Source organism: Hippoglossus stenolepis, chromosome 5 (assembly GCF_022539355.2).
Source record: "Hippoglossus stenolepis isolate QCI-W04-F060 chromosome 5, HSTE1.2, whole genome shotgun sequence".
Classification (NCBI taxonomy): domain Eukaryota; kingdom Metazoa; phylum Chordata; class Actinopteri; order Pleuronectiformes; family Pleuronectidae; genus Hippoglossus; species Hippoglossus stenolepis.
The window spans coordinates 24,183,710-24,197,959 of NC_061487.1; the positions used below are offsets into that span (position 1 = coordinate 24,183,710).

The 14,250-nt window shown below is 44.2% G+C and overlaps 1 protein-coding gene and 1 long non-coding RNA gene across 4 annotated transcripts in view; one reads left to right on the forward strand and one right to left on the reverse strand.

Moving 5' to 3' along the window:
* Window positions 1-14,250, forward strand: part of ccnd2a (cyclin D2, a) — a 146,552-nt gene that overhangs the window by 117,971 nt on the left and 14,331 nt on the right. For 2 of the 3 annotated variants that reach the window (XM_035157618.2, XM_035157619.2), the window contains exons 4-5: window positions 7,991-8,206; window positions 11,376-11,535. In XM_035157618.2, coding sequence (XP_035013509.1) covers window positions 7,991-8,206; window positions 11,376-11,535 — 376 coding nt within the window. Of the gene's footprint in view, window positions 1-6,036; window positions 6,591-7,990; window positions 8,207-11,375; window positions 11,536-14,250 lie in introns of those variants that run through there. The other variant, XM_035157617.2, reaches the window with a different exon arrangement.
* LOC118110059 lies at window positions 8,312-9,522 on the reverse strand. The gene is made up of 2 exons (XR_004696890.1): window positions 9,432-9,522; window positions 8,312-8,676 (listed from the first exon to the last, which is right to left on the reverse strand). It is a non-coding gene; the product is annotated as an uncharacterized LOC118110059 (long non-coding RNA).

Genomic DNA, 14,250 nt, shown 5'->3' on the forward strand with positions numbered 1-14,250 from the left:
GGCTCTGAGAAGGCATCGTACCTGAGGAAGACGTCTGGAGGGGCCCTCACCTCTCCCCGGCATCACACAGCCAACGTTAAGATGTCAAACGACAACAATTAAGACCTTGTTCTTCACTTCTTCCTTCTTTCTCGTGCTTCCCCTTGTTTCTTTTCCAGCTAATGAGATAAGGGCACATCTCAAAGAATTCGGGGAGGACGTGTTTGCGTAAAGAATTTCTGAGGGAGTCTGAGGGAAGTCTGCAGGGCGAGCACTCCATGCCAAAGCTGCATTGTTGTAACATCAGTCATGGATGGGGGAGAAATCCCACAGGTGGTTAGTGTGGAGATGTCAGGGACGAGCCTCACGGCACTGCTGCAAACACTCAGGTTTAAAACAACCCGGGGGGGGGGGGCTGCTCTCAACAGAGCAGGTAAAAAACCAACCAGTGATTTCACGGTGATTTGGAGAAAGTGGCATCGACCACATCCGCTCCACAGATGCTTAGGATCAGGTGGGAACTTTGCAGATGTGCAAAAAGCTCACGTCTCTGTCATTAAACCAATCTAGAAGCTAATAGGCTATTGTCTCATGATGAATTATCCACTGGGGCAAACGAGCAGTAATTTCGGGGCTTCCAGGGTAAACGGCAGGTTTTTGGGCCAAGACTCTCCTTGATAGTTTCCGTTATCACACAAATCGAATGTTTCTTCACACACAACACAAAACAGAGATACTTTTACGAAGCCTGCTCAAACGTGGTTGGAGAGAAGATCATCAAGCAAACCTTTTCAAAAGCAGGCTGAGGATTGTTTAGCTGTTTTTTGGCTTGATTGTGTTTCTGTCTTTGTGTTTGATTGGAACAAAACAGCAGCGTGTGATGGGTGTTCTTCATTGAATGTTGAAATTACAGAAATCGCTGAATTTCTGTAGACATTGTCGTGTGGTTGTGTTTTTTTCTTATCCCGGATGTTTGGTCGTATAGATTCACAGTTTATAACCATTCAAATTTGAAGTTAGCAAAGTGTAACACTTGCAGATTTTGCATCTAACGACTGAAACACGTTATTTTATTTTTTTTATTCTACATTTGACCAAAAATAAACTGTTTGTGCTGTTTGAAACTTTTCGGTTGGAGATTATTTTAAGTTTTGCATGAAGTCTGTTGTTTTTAAAATATATGTTTGTCACGGACGAGTAGGTTTTTCTCTGCGTTGTTGTTGTCTGGCGAACACATCTGCAGCTCAACCACAGAAAAATACAGCAAAGATGGGGAAATGTGAGCGTGATAAACAAATGGCCGCCACCACACACGGTGCTTCTCCTGATCGAACTGGAAGCAGCTGAAAACTGTTTTCTGCTTTGTGTATTTTTGGGGTTTTCTTTGCCACACGTGTCGCAGCACACTGATGAGACTATGTTGCTGCTGTTGGATGTTGCTCTCCCAGATTCCTCCATGTTTTTTTCTGTGTCTGTGGCTGTATTCACCTGGCAGGAAGTGACACGAGAAGTTTATTGAGAAAGTTGAATTCTTTAGATCGTAGCTGAAGCAAAGAGGGAGGAGGAGGCTGGATGTTGGTGTCAGGGCTGTTGAAGCCATTTCACCTGCTGTGTGAATAAACTCCCTCCATGTGAAAACTGCTTATTATCTGACAACGTGAACACCTCCATTATGTTTGTGCACATGAAGACGTATTTTTGAAGTTTAAAAAAATCAATGATTTATTAATTAAATTCGTTTTTTTCCTCCAATGTTTCCCACCGTCCACAACATCACTCTGCACGTCTTCTATTTTTAATTCAATAATAATACATTTTATATGTTTATATCCTCTAAATAAAGAGGAAATCCAGCAGGTTTTTCATCAGGAAAATTAGGAAATGAGCTGATTTGAATTCTAAGAATGAAATGTTTCATTTTATTTATGTAATTTTCTCGTAAATAATTAAATCTCTGAATTAATTTCCGTACATCACTCGGTTCTTCTGCCCTTCAACAGTAATCTGATAGAGATTGAGGCTTAATACCTTTATGAAAAATCTTGCAAAAATTATTCCAAACAGCATCTGTCATAAAAACGAGGATTATATCCAAGAACATTTTAAACACAGCTAAATAAACAATTAATACATAATTCAAACTGAACAGACACAGGTGGAATTTCACATAAACTCTCTTTGTAACTTGAAATCTCTTGATCATTTGTATTTATTTGAATTCCTAAAAGAAGCTTTATGGTGAGTTTGATCATATTAGATAATAATAACATAAAATAATGTTTTAATTTAATTTATTCCTTTTTAAAAAGAGCTGTATTTCCTGCCTGACAGTTGCTGACCTGCTGATGCAGGTGTGTTGTTTTCACTTTGTGTTCTGAGCTGTTTTCTGTTCACATTGCTGAAGAGATATTATCTATTTAAACCAGTTTAACTACAATTTGGAAAAACTGTGGTTTTAAAAAAAGAAAGAAAAGAAACCTTCATTGTCTCTTCTTGTTTATTTTAGTTTCATGTTCAGGTTCATGAAGATTATAGAAAAACCTAGAACTCTGCTTTGTGTGATTACTGCTCATTTAAATAAGACATTTTAACATTTAGTATTATACAACATTTTACATGTAAAATGCTGTATTTGGGTTTTGTTTTTAGTGATTAAAAAATATGAGATTTTCCTCTTTTGTTTCTGGGGGAATTAGAATCGTCAAGGTGCCTGTCACACTCATATAAACTCCAGTGTGCAGCCATGAAGCTGTTTAATTCAGGGTTTTATTACTCAAACACACACTCAGACCTGATGCTGTCATTTCACGACTGTTTCTGCCTCAGCAGGAGTCTGATAAATTCCCCCTCCGACACTTCTCTTGTCTCATCTGGGACATTTTGTGCTCATTTTCTGGGCAGCAAAAGAAGAAGAAGAAGAAATACAACACATCAGCATCGTCGTCTGCAGTTTCTGGTCTTCGCATCGGTGATTTAAACCGTGAAAGGTGCGGTGATGGCGACAATGAGTCACTGCTCGATCCTCACTGCAAAAAGTGCTCACCCTCACTATTTCAGTCGTGTTTTTCTATTTGATTTAATTTGATTTTAAAGCGGAAACATCTACAAATATGACTTAATAAACCTGCTTGTTTCCAATGCATTTATTTATTATTTATTTCCAATGATCAGTCCTTAAAGCAGTGTTGAGGAAAAGGCGAATAACTACACTGTTCTCTATTAAATAGGCTTTTTGATTGGCTGCAGGTTCGCTGACTCCTCTCAACCTCTCTGGTGGTTTAAAAACAAAACAAAACAATAAGATTTAAAGGCTCTTAACTGCATAAAATAATTTGTCCCGACAGATATTTCTTGCAGTGTGCAGCGTCGGAAGTTTCACTTCACTCATGATTCACCGCCCCCTCCTCAGCCTACCTTTCATTGTGAATAGGGTCGTAACTTGTGAACGGTACTAACCCGTGGGGTGTGTTCCGATTTTATTGTGATATGGTAATTGAATGCTTCCGGGGACGAAATGCGTTTGTGCTGCTGCTGCTGCTGCTGCTGCTGCTGCTGCTGCGTCTCGTTCCTCTCACAGGAGTCGTTGGCGTCACTGCTGCGCACACATAAACAACTGCGGGTTAATATCTGTAGAAGACAAGTTGCGCTATTAAACGTTGACACATGGACACTTGGGTGTGAGTTTGTGTGAAGGATTTAAAATGTGTTTAGTTGGAGATAAAGTTCTTGATTTAAAAGAGGAACAACTCAGAGCTGCTGCTTTTTCATCTTTCACTTGTTGCGCTTTTTTTTTTTTAAATACTTTTTTTGGGGAGCTAGATTTAAAGATTCCATCCATGTGCAGTGTGCAGGCGGATGATGATGATTATGCAGACGAGACCTGCGATTTTGTTTAACTTTAAATTACTTGTTTTATTCTGCAACAAAGAGAATGTGACCAATGCTGACATGAAACTGTGATTATAAGTTGTCTTTTGTGCGTAATTACGCATCCATGGTGAGCTGGTGGCACCTGATGCTGTTGGATAAGAGGTTTTAGGAGCACCTGCATCTCCACCGCAGCTCCCTTACTTTCTTTCATTCCTTCTTTCTCCCTTCTTTCTTTCTTTCTTTCTTTCCTTCTTTCTTTGTTTCTCATCAGAAATGACACAGCTCTTACTTTTGATCAAGTTCAGATCTTTTTTCTCCTAGTAGCTCACCATGTAGAAATATGATCATTTAAGCTTAAAAGATGATTTATACATTTTACATGTTGCTACATCCCATGAGTGAAACCCCCTATTTCAGTTATTAATTTCAATCTACAATAAAGCAGAGAAATCCACGTTTATCCAACTCAGAGCATGTGAATTAAAGATTGAAATAAAAATTGTTTCACCTAAAATTCAAATGATTTGATGAATTTTCTTGACCCAGGATCCTGGTTGATCTCATCCTATGTGTTTGTTTCAAGATGCTGACACTTGTTGATCATGCGGAAACAACAAAGTCTCTCTCCTGCTTAAAGTTTTTATTTTATTTTTTAAAACTAAAAATTTAGTCAAGACTTCATGAGCAAGACTTCATGAACCCTCAGTCCTGCGTGATGCCACTCAAGACGCCCTGATAGGCTGCTTGGGCTTCAACAGCGACACCCATTAAAGAGAGAGAGAGACTGATAAATGACCAGAGAGAGCGAGAGAGAGAGAGAGAGAGAGAGAGAGAGGGAGGAAGGTATAGAAGAAGTCTGCCCAGTAACAATCGCACAGCCGCGGTGGAGCGCTGAGGAACCATTGGCTCCTGCGCACAGACACACAGGGAGGAGGAAACAACTTAGACTGGAGGAGAAAAAAAAAAAAAAAACTTTAAAGAGACATTTCCCCCACTTTTTCTCACAAGCACAGCTATACAACCAACGAGCCTCGGATGGAAATTAACAGCTCTAAAGCTCTGAGGATTTTACAGTCCCGCAGTCTTCCCCTCATGCACTTCAGTCTTGTTTCATTCAAGGCTCCGGGTCTTTGAAGTTGACTAAGAATAGCAGAGGGATTAGCATATTTACCCATGCAGATTCTCTTTGTGCCTGCAATGTGAGGCTAAATCATTTGGCAGTCATTTTTTTAATTATCTGCTCATTTACTTACACTCTGAGTTTCCACCTGCTTTGGTCCAAATTTTTTTTTACAATTTTTTCCCTAAAGGGTAGAAAAGATGATTTATAGCAGGAATATTGTTTTTGTGCTAAAAAAAAAACCAAACCCAACGATCTGTGTGTATGTTGTCTTTACGAGAAGATTATGAAGAAGAAGAAAAAGTTCAACACCGCCTCAAATTTCCTAGAAAGCTATCTCACCAACCACAAGCAGTTAGAGGCAGCTATTAAAAAAAATGGTCGACAAAACGTGTGTGCGTGTGGGTGTGTGTCTGTATGTGCGTGTGTGTGTGTGTGTGGCCTCTGTAAGTTAACATGCAGCCTTTATGGCCACATCCAGTATCTACATGCGTCATCCTCAGCGCAGGTTCATTGAGTCCATTGAAAAAAAAAAACTAAAAACTCCCTCAGACAAGTTGTTTGAATCAGAAATCAATACTAATTAATCACTTTCTTTGTATTGATCTTTTTCCTGCCAAACTAATATTCAGTTTGATTCACAAGGGACACTTGTTGCACTATTTGGAGTAAAGTGGGCTCATTGTAGCTCGTAACAGCTGTAAATGTGCGCAATTATGAACCAGACAGACATTTATTTATACTGTGTTATTACATAAGTGACAATATCATATGATCATCATCTTATCACAATCAAGATTCAGAAATAAGTGCAAACAAAACACAGAAATCATCTCTTCAACCTGACAGCATCATACTTTCACTAAACCCTTATCAGCTGGATATATTTGATACATCCAAACAAATGATAACATTTGTTTATTTGATCCCAATTCAGTCCTTAAATGTGCGTAAAAGTCCTGTTAAACTCGACGTAAGTTGGTATTTTTCTTGTGCCATGTCCCCCCTTTGTGTTGTTGCGTCTGCGTTTGGTGAGAGTTTGCAATGAAACAAGTTTATAGAAAAGTTGCCTCGCATGCCTGAGTGGAAGGAAGAGGAGTGAGAGCAGCGTGTTGCGTCTGGTCTATACAGAGGTAATGAAGTGAATTGCGTCAGTGGCGCACGCTGGGCAGGCTTGAAATGCATGCGCCTGCCGGAGCCAGGCGGATGAAAGTAGAGGCGCACTGTGGGGAGAGAGGAAAAAGTTCTCAACAAGGAGAGGCAGGACTACTCTGACGGAGCCCCTGCAGTCTCACTTTCTTATGCCTCTAATACACTTTCCCTGCCATCCCTTTCTTTGCGTTTTTAACTCCGCCGCACCGCTTTCCGCCGCCGCCGAGAGAGAAATCCGACTTTTTTCTACTTAAGTGAAAGCACCAGCGGCACCATGGAGCTGCTCTGCCTCGAAATGGACACCGTCATACGAGCTCGTCCCGATCCCAACCTCCTGTGCGATGACAGGGTCCTGCAGAGCTTGTTGACCATCGAGGAGAGGTTTCTACCCCAATATTCCTATTTCAAAGGCGTCCAGAAAGACATCCAGCCGTTCATGAGGAGGATGTTGGCTACTTGGATGTTGGAGGTACACACCGAGACACCCGAGTGCTGACAAGCCTTATACAGGCTTATTATTTCCGTGCTCGACTTCTTTAAGCCTCCTGACTTGTTGCCTTTGCTGCTTTGCTGAGCTCGGTTTGCATTTTACGGACAACACGTCTCGCTCCCAGCTCTGGTTTCTCACTGTTTATTCCTCGTTTGACGCGTCGTTTTCTCGAGTTTTTTTTTTTTTTGTCGTACCACGTTTAAAGTCCGCTCGCGAGCACTGCGTTTTCTGAAAGCTCGAGAAATCCGCGACACCGCCGAATTTCTTTTAAATGCCCCCCCGGCCGCGTGCGCCAGCTGCGTGTTGATTCTTTAATGTTATTATTTTACTTAGGGCTGAATATTTCCATGCACACGTATGCACTCCCCGATGCGCTGCTGCCTTGCGCTACTCCATCGCCATGTTGGTTTTTTACAGGAGCGCTCGTGGCTTTAAACGGGACTTTACTGTGTCATAAACGCAATAACAGCACCCGAAGCCCGTCGGCATTGACAGAGGAGGCTCCTGGGTGTCCGCGGAATATAGAAATGATCGCAAAAAGCCTTGCGAACATTTTACGCATCTATTTTAAGTGTCGGAAGGGGCGAGGGCCTTATCGCTCGTCTTGCTCTTCCCCCCGTCGCATCGCCTCACTCTGGAATTGTGTTCGATTCTTGTCCCCTGATCGAGTATTTCTGATCGACACCCGCGTGTAAACATTCCCCGGGCTTCGATCTTTATTTTCATGTCAATATTATTCCGGTGCGACGCACTGGAGATTTTTAATTAATTTTTTAAATGAACATATCGGCTCGGCGGTGACGCACGCCACACCAACCTCTCGCTACTCGTCTTATATTTTGACATTTTATCCATATTTACGGCGCGTGCATTTGGATAGGAATTGTCGGGTATGATGTGGAAAGGACCAATGAACATTATGATGTGAAAAAAACCGCCGTGGATAATTTATTTGTATTTTTAATTATTTTATGAAAATATGACGAATGAAAAAAAGTGTGTTTCCGTGTGCTGCGCTGTCGGGGTGTTTTTGGCTTCGGCTGATTGTGACTTGAATTCATTTCTTAGTCAGTGAACTGCAGGAATGTGACTCTATTGACAGTTTGTGTCCCAGACTTATTTCATTCTTTGTGAAATAATGTATTTCGATTTAATTCATGATGTCGCAACCGATTAGGGCTGGGCGCAAAATCTTGGCCGGGCCCCAACTATGTGTGTCATTGAATTTATACGCGCTCTTTATGTATTTAGACGTTTGTTTCGTTGTGTCATAAAGGTTTTATATACTTTTCAAGTGCTGGGAAATAAAGGAAGGTCACTGCAGGATGGGCTGCTGCGCGCAGATGCTAAACTATTGCTGCATTGTCTCTTTTATTCAGGTCTGTGAGGAGCAGAAGTGCGAGGAAGAAGTTTTTCCCTTGGCCATGAACTACTTGGACAGATTTTTAGCCGTGGTACCCACCAAAAAGTGCAACCTGCAGCTGCTGGGCGCAGTCTGCATGTTCCTCGCATCCAAATTGAAAGAGACTCGTCCACTAACTGCAGAGAAGCTTTGCATCTACACAGATAACTCCATCAGACCTCAAGAGCTGCTGGTAAGCAACATTTGCCTCAAAAGGTTTTGTGCACAAAAACGTCACAGTGGCACCTCTTAGGGTTCATGATGTCATCCCCAAGACAAGGTTTAGTTCCATGACATGTTTCTGCATCATGTTTACTTTAGAGTCAACAGGTTTTTTATTGCATTTGATTTTGAGGTAATAAAATGTGTTTATTTAACAATTGAGCTGAGAACATCTCAGTCCAAACACCAGAGCTGGTCTGGTTTTCTCCGAATGTGTCGTTCAGTCTCCGGCTCTGCTCCGCGCCGTCATCAAAGATCCACGAAAAAAGCAGGAGCCCCTCAGTGAATTGTCCCACAAGGGCTCTCTTCACTGTACAGGACCCTCTGGACTTTACAGTACTCATCCAGTCTGTGCAGTGGTCTCCATCGCCATCTGGTGGCAGATATTTGCACAGAGCAACGAGGTCAGCTTGAACTCCAGCCAAAGTTCTGACTCTGTTCCTGTCAGCGAGAGAGAGACACAAGAGAAATTCAAGTTTGCCTTTTACAGTTTAACTTTCATCCCAAAATAACCGCACACGTTTCTGATGTTTGTGTCACGCTGCTCTTACTTCTGACACATTATTCGACGCATAGGTTACAGCACGTGCACATATACATAACTGATGATGCAGGGCAGAGCAACATAAATGTCATTCCTCTCTGTCCTATTTATTTGATAAGGCCGCTCTGGCCTGATAACACCAGCTGCTTTCACCAGCGCAAACCGATTAATTAACTGGGTTTCACATCAGATAAGTATTTCCCCGCTGCGCTTGCGGTGCTACACAAACATTCCTCGGTAAACAACAACCAATCCCACCCATGTTGTGAAAGAGGCCACATATTATGATTCAGACGTGGCTGATGTTTGCAGGCCTGCCTCGCTGCCTGACTGGCGGGCGGCTCTCTGCCCGCCGCCGCGCTGATTGCTGCAGCGTGGCCTTCCCCCCCAAAGTTCTTCACGAGCTTCTGTTGGTTTTGTTGGATAATTTTCTGGAATGTATTTTCTGCTTGAGAATATCGTGTCAGATTTAATTTGCCCCCGTCTGCCGAGCGAAGGGTTCAATAGTCAGCGGACTGGTCAGTCAGAGGGGTTGACGGGTAAAAGGGGACCATTTGAAAAACCCAAAGCGGCATACGGTTGACCTGAGGTGGAGGTCGTGTACAGCAGCGTGTAGCCTGCTGCTGCACTCAGACAACCGAGTGCGTCCTACCTTTATGCTCCCTCTGCAGACAAAGCCCTCAGTCCTTGAACCGGTTTGCTGAGGCCTCCGCTCAGTGTTTCTGTATAAGGCAGTATTTTGGCTGACATGCAGATACAGGAAACAGAGATCAGCTGCTCAGGGCATGTGATCGCTTTTTTTTTTTGGTGTGTTTTTTTTTCTCATCTTTGGTAACAATTTCTTGTAAAGAGAACCGCAATGTTACAAAGAAGGTGTGACCAGAGGAAGGCAAGTAGCAGAAGGAAGTGGGTGCCTGCCTGCCACTCTGTCAGCACAGAGCCTGTGTTGCAAGGTTTGTCACAGCAGCCCTCGCTGTATTGAATCTTGCTCGCCGGCACCGATTGAAAAGGCTGTTTGAGAGGCAGGAGGCAGCCATGATGCATGACAGCGGCCGCAGTCGACAAACCGCTGCTGGCCGTTGGGAGATTTGCATACGATCGAATAATCGAATCTCCGAGATACTTGTTGCCCTGTTCAAACCGATCAGATGATCGTTTCACCCTCAAGTCAAAAGGGCTTTAGTTTTCTTATTTCCTCCCATATGAGTAGTTTAAATTTTAAAAAACCCAAACTCCTCCCATGTGTCCACGTCACTGACATTGAGGAGAGAAATCAGACGAGGCAAAAAAAAAAAAGAAAAGGTCACTTTGAGCTTGAGCTGGTAGCAGGGTCCACGGCAGCCATGTTGAATTGTCTCATGACTGAGTCCATGTGGTCTCTCTCTCTCTCTCTCTCTCTCTCTCTCTCTCTCTCTCTCTCTCTCTCTCTCTCTCTCTCTCTGAGAGGGAAAATGAGGAGCATCCATAGTCCCGGTCACAAGGCTGCAGTCCGGAACCAAACCACCACATTTATTTCCCAAATTAGTCACCGACTCTTCCGTTGATCACCTCTGCTGAGAAGTGAAAGTACAACAATGCACCGAGAGAAGAGGACGCCACACCTATAGCTCCCCCCCCCCCACCCCCACCCAACCTCACACCGACACTCATCTCACAGCACATTTTTCCCAGGAGACCCACATTAAAATGATTTGTGACGTTTAGAGCAGTTAATGCAGGCAAATTCGATAACACAGGGAGTTGAGTCATGTTTGATTTGAAGCCCTTTAATGTGAAATGTTCCCCGAGGATTGTGTTTCCCCTGAGAAACAGGTTGTAAATGATTTAGAATAAAGTCTTGATCTTTTATTTGGCTCTTGACGTTGTTTATGTAAGTTGAGCGTAAGACGTAAAGGCTGAACCAAAAGGGCACGGACAGAATTTTTTTAGTGAAACACAGGATGCAATAAAGGAAATAATCACATTCACCGTTGTTGCGCACAATGAAGGGTTTTTATAATTTAAATGAATCATAGATTGAGCAAAGAGATTAAATACTGTTTTAACTTTTTAAGATAACAGGGGTTTACTGCTGATCCTGCTCAACAAGCACAGCCTTCCTATCCATATTCACTGTACACACACACGCACACACACACACACACACACACACACACACACACACACACACACACACACACACACACACACACACTGTAGAACCTCTGGTGGGCCTCTTTAGGAAAGTCCCCAGATGCCAGACAGACAGACGGGGGAGGGAGGCAGTGTTGTGAGGTCACCTGAGTTGGTGGCGCTGCTGGTGTTTCTCTGTCCCAGGCCTGGCCAAGCAGACGCTAATGTAATAACAATAATGCTTAACCCCCACACCCTCGCCACTGTACAGGGGCCCCCGGGGGCCCACAGTGTCACATTCACACACTTTTAGGCCGCAGTCTTGAACAGCTGTGCCTAGAACTGCCCCAGTATGTAAATATGTGGTCGTACTTTGTGTCACTTAAACACTCTCAGTCCTTTTTCTCATTTTCGGTCAACTCTCTCTGCTCTCTCTCTCTCTCTCCCCCTCCCTCCCTCCCTCCCTCCCCCTCCCTCTCTCCAGGAATGGGAACTGGTGGTGTTGGGGAAGTTGAAGTGGAACTTGGCAGCGGTGACGCCAAACGACTTCATTGAGCACATTGTGAGGAGGCTGCCGCTGCCTGAGGATAAGCTGGCACTTATACGCAAACATGTCCAGACCTTCATCGCCCTCTGTGCCACAGGTAGGACGCAATCGGAGCTAACGGAACATTTGTGTTGTGTGTCCTGACGAGCAATCGAGAAAAAGATGACCGCACGGAGTCAAATCTTATTTCTGCAACGTATCAAAAGCCCTCCTCGCTCCATAACATGCGGCAACAGCTCAGTGTGCGGAGGTGTGCTGTGGGCCAGTCACGGCCCGCAGTAACTCAAGTGAGATGCATTACCTCCAGGGGGAAAATATTCTGCATAAGAAAAGCATGTGTCATGGAAGACATTTAAGCGTCAGACTCTTAGGTTCTGATGTCCATCATCTGTCTTCTCGCGGGCTGGTATGTGGTCATGTTTTAGAGGCATATCAGTGGCTTGCAGAGCATCCAGTAACACTTCAAAGCAGATTCTGCCTGGTTGAGGGGCATTCCCATGTCGCACAGGGTCGAGAAGAGGAATGGACAGGGGCGGAGGCAGGAGGGCCATTGTCTCTCGGCTCTTGAGGGGAATTGTTCCCTCAAGATCAAACATCCAGAGAGTCGTGGGAGGAACGAGGAGCCCTTAACATGATCCGAGGAGACGGCCCGGTGCAGGCAGGGGAAGACGCAGGAGAGAACAGAGGAGTTCGGGGAGAGCCAGAGGAACGTATTGTTTTTGCACGGGCAATTCTAAGGCATGTCATGTTTTCATATCTCTCCTGCCCCCACCTTCCCCGCACCTCCACCATCTTCTCACGCCTCCCCGCCCTACAGCTGGAGGACATGATAGCTTTCCCATGTTGAGTTCCCATGTTGGGATTCTCTATAGGGCAGGTTTCTCCTGTTTGCGACACCTCGTTCAAAGATACAAACAAGTTTGGTGGAGTGCTGTGAAAACCGGCGCCTCAACCAGCCCTTTAGCATCCATAAGTATTTATTTATTACAATAAGGCTTTTGTCTCTTCTCCCTTTCTGAGTGACTCCCCATCATCAACACCCCCATGTTTCTGAAACGCTCCAACAACAACCCTTCATGGGAAAACGGCTCCTTGCGCTGACATCATTCACAGGAGTGTGTGTAGATGAATAGATACAAGGGAGGCGACAGGTATTTAAAACATAAAGCGATGGAATCCCCTGCTCTGATTGTGCAATCGATATGACAGGGTGAGAAAAAACGCCTCCTCTCCAGATCTGTTTTTTCTTTTTTCTTTTCGTTCTCTCCTGCCAGCGGAATAATGTGTGGAATGGCAGCGTGTCTGTGATCGGACCTATTCCCAAAGCAACATTGTGAAAGACTCAGCATGCACTTTGTCCTTAATTGCTTCAATGAGGCAGTGGAAATAAATTTACGAGCCGCCCAGAGTCGTCCTCCTGACATTGTGTTTTAGAGGGGAGACTTTCTGGAGTTAGCTCTGGATTAGCAACAGGTCATTTGTCTGTGCATGCTCTCCTCAGACCTGTATCCAGGCAAACGGAGAGTGAGGGCAAGGCGGAGAGAGAGAGCGAGAGCGTGAGTGAGTCAACAATTTGATGCATCTGAACATCGCTGGGAATTCGAAACCTCGTTTGTGGAACGTTCCCAGCTGTAAATCTTCGGGGTTATCTGCTGAGAATCCTCCTCGAGCGGAGCCGAGAAGGTAAAGTCACGGCAGAAGGAGCAGATCTCTCAGGAGGATTTACATTTGCAAGACGTTTGACAACGGGTCACCTGTGGCCTTCCTATTTCATGCAGTCCATTCAAACCACCACCCACCACTACTCCCACCACCGCTGCCCCTATACTGAAAAAGAAAACACGCATAAAACCACGGCTCTCTGTTTTCTGGGGAACAAGAGAGAGACGAGGAGAAGTGGAGAATAAGGCCTCTCATTCCTAATGGCTCCTCTCTTTTGATGAAACAGTTCCGTTCGAGCCACTCGGTGGGATTTTGTCAGGTGGCGCAGGCTGGCTCTGTATTAATTAATAACATTGGCTGGTCCATTCACGACTATGCAAATGGCTCGGGGGGCTCAGCTAGAGGCTGAGAGAAAGGAGACAAAAGGCTCGGCCCTTACATTTCATATGCAGAGCCATGCGAGGGTCAGCGCTGCGGGGCCACTTGATAGGAAACACCAGCGCTTCCCTCAGGCAGGCCGCCGGATAATAGCCCAGAAACAAGCTCATTAAGGGAGATTATGAACCTCCATTCCTACACACAGACACCAAGCACTCCGAGCTTCCTCTTCTATTATTATTCAATTGAGGTAAAGTGGGAGAATGGATGGGGTGCATGGGGCAGACAGATGCACCCCAACCTGTCTTCTGCAGTTATTGAGCTCCGTCTTCGTGCCATATTGGCAGGGATTATAGTTTTTTAAAATATATATACCAACTCCAATAGCGCTCTCTGTAATGGTATGCATGGAATGGTGACAATGGATTTCGAAGTTGATCAAAAGAAAATTCTGGATTGGGGCCAACGCTTCTGTCCAAGGGAGAGTCAATTGTCGTGGAAGACACAAAGAGCGTTTTGATACAAGTCTGGATGTAAATAATAGAGTCGTTTAAGTAACCGAGTACTTTTATCTGTGGAAAAGAATTTTTTTTCTGGAATGTGGAAGTGTCTCTGGGTTGTGATTAACTGGTTAGTTTTTTTTTCCCGAGACAAACTAATGATTCACCAGCTAACAAACATGAGAGAGGTCAAGCTTTGCCTTATGGCTTCACTTTCACTCTTGGATATTTGTAACATCTTTGCCCTGGAACGAGCTATTTGCCCTTATTGT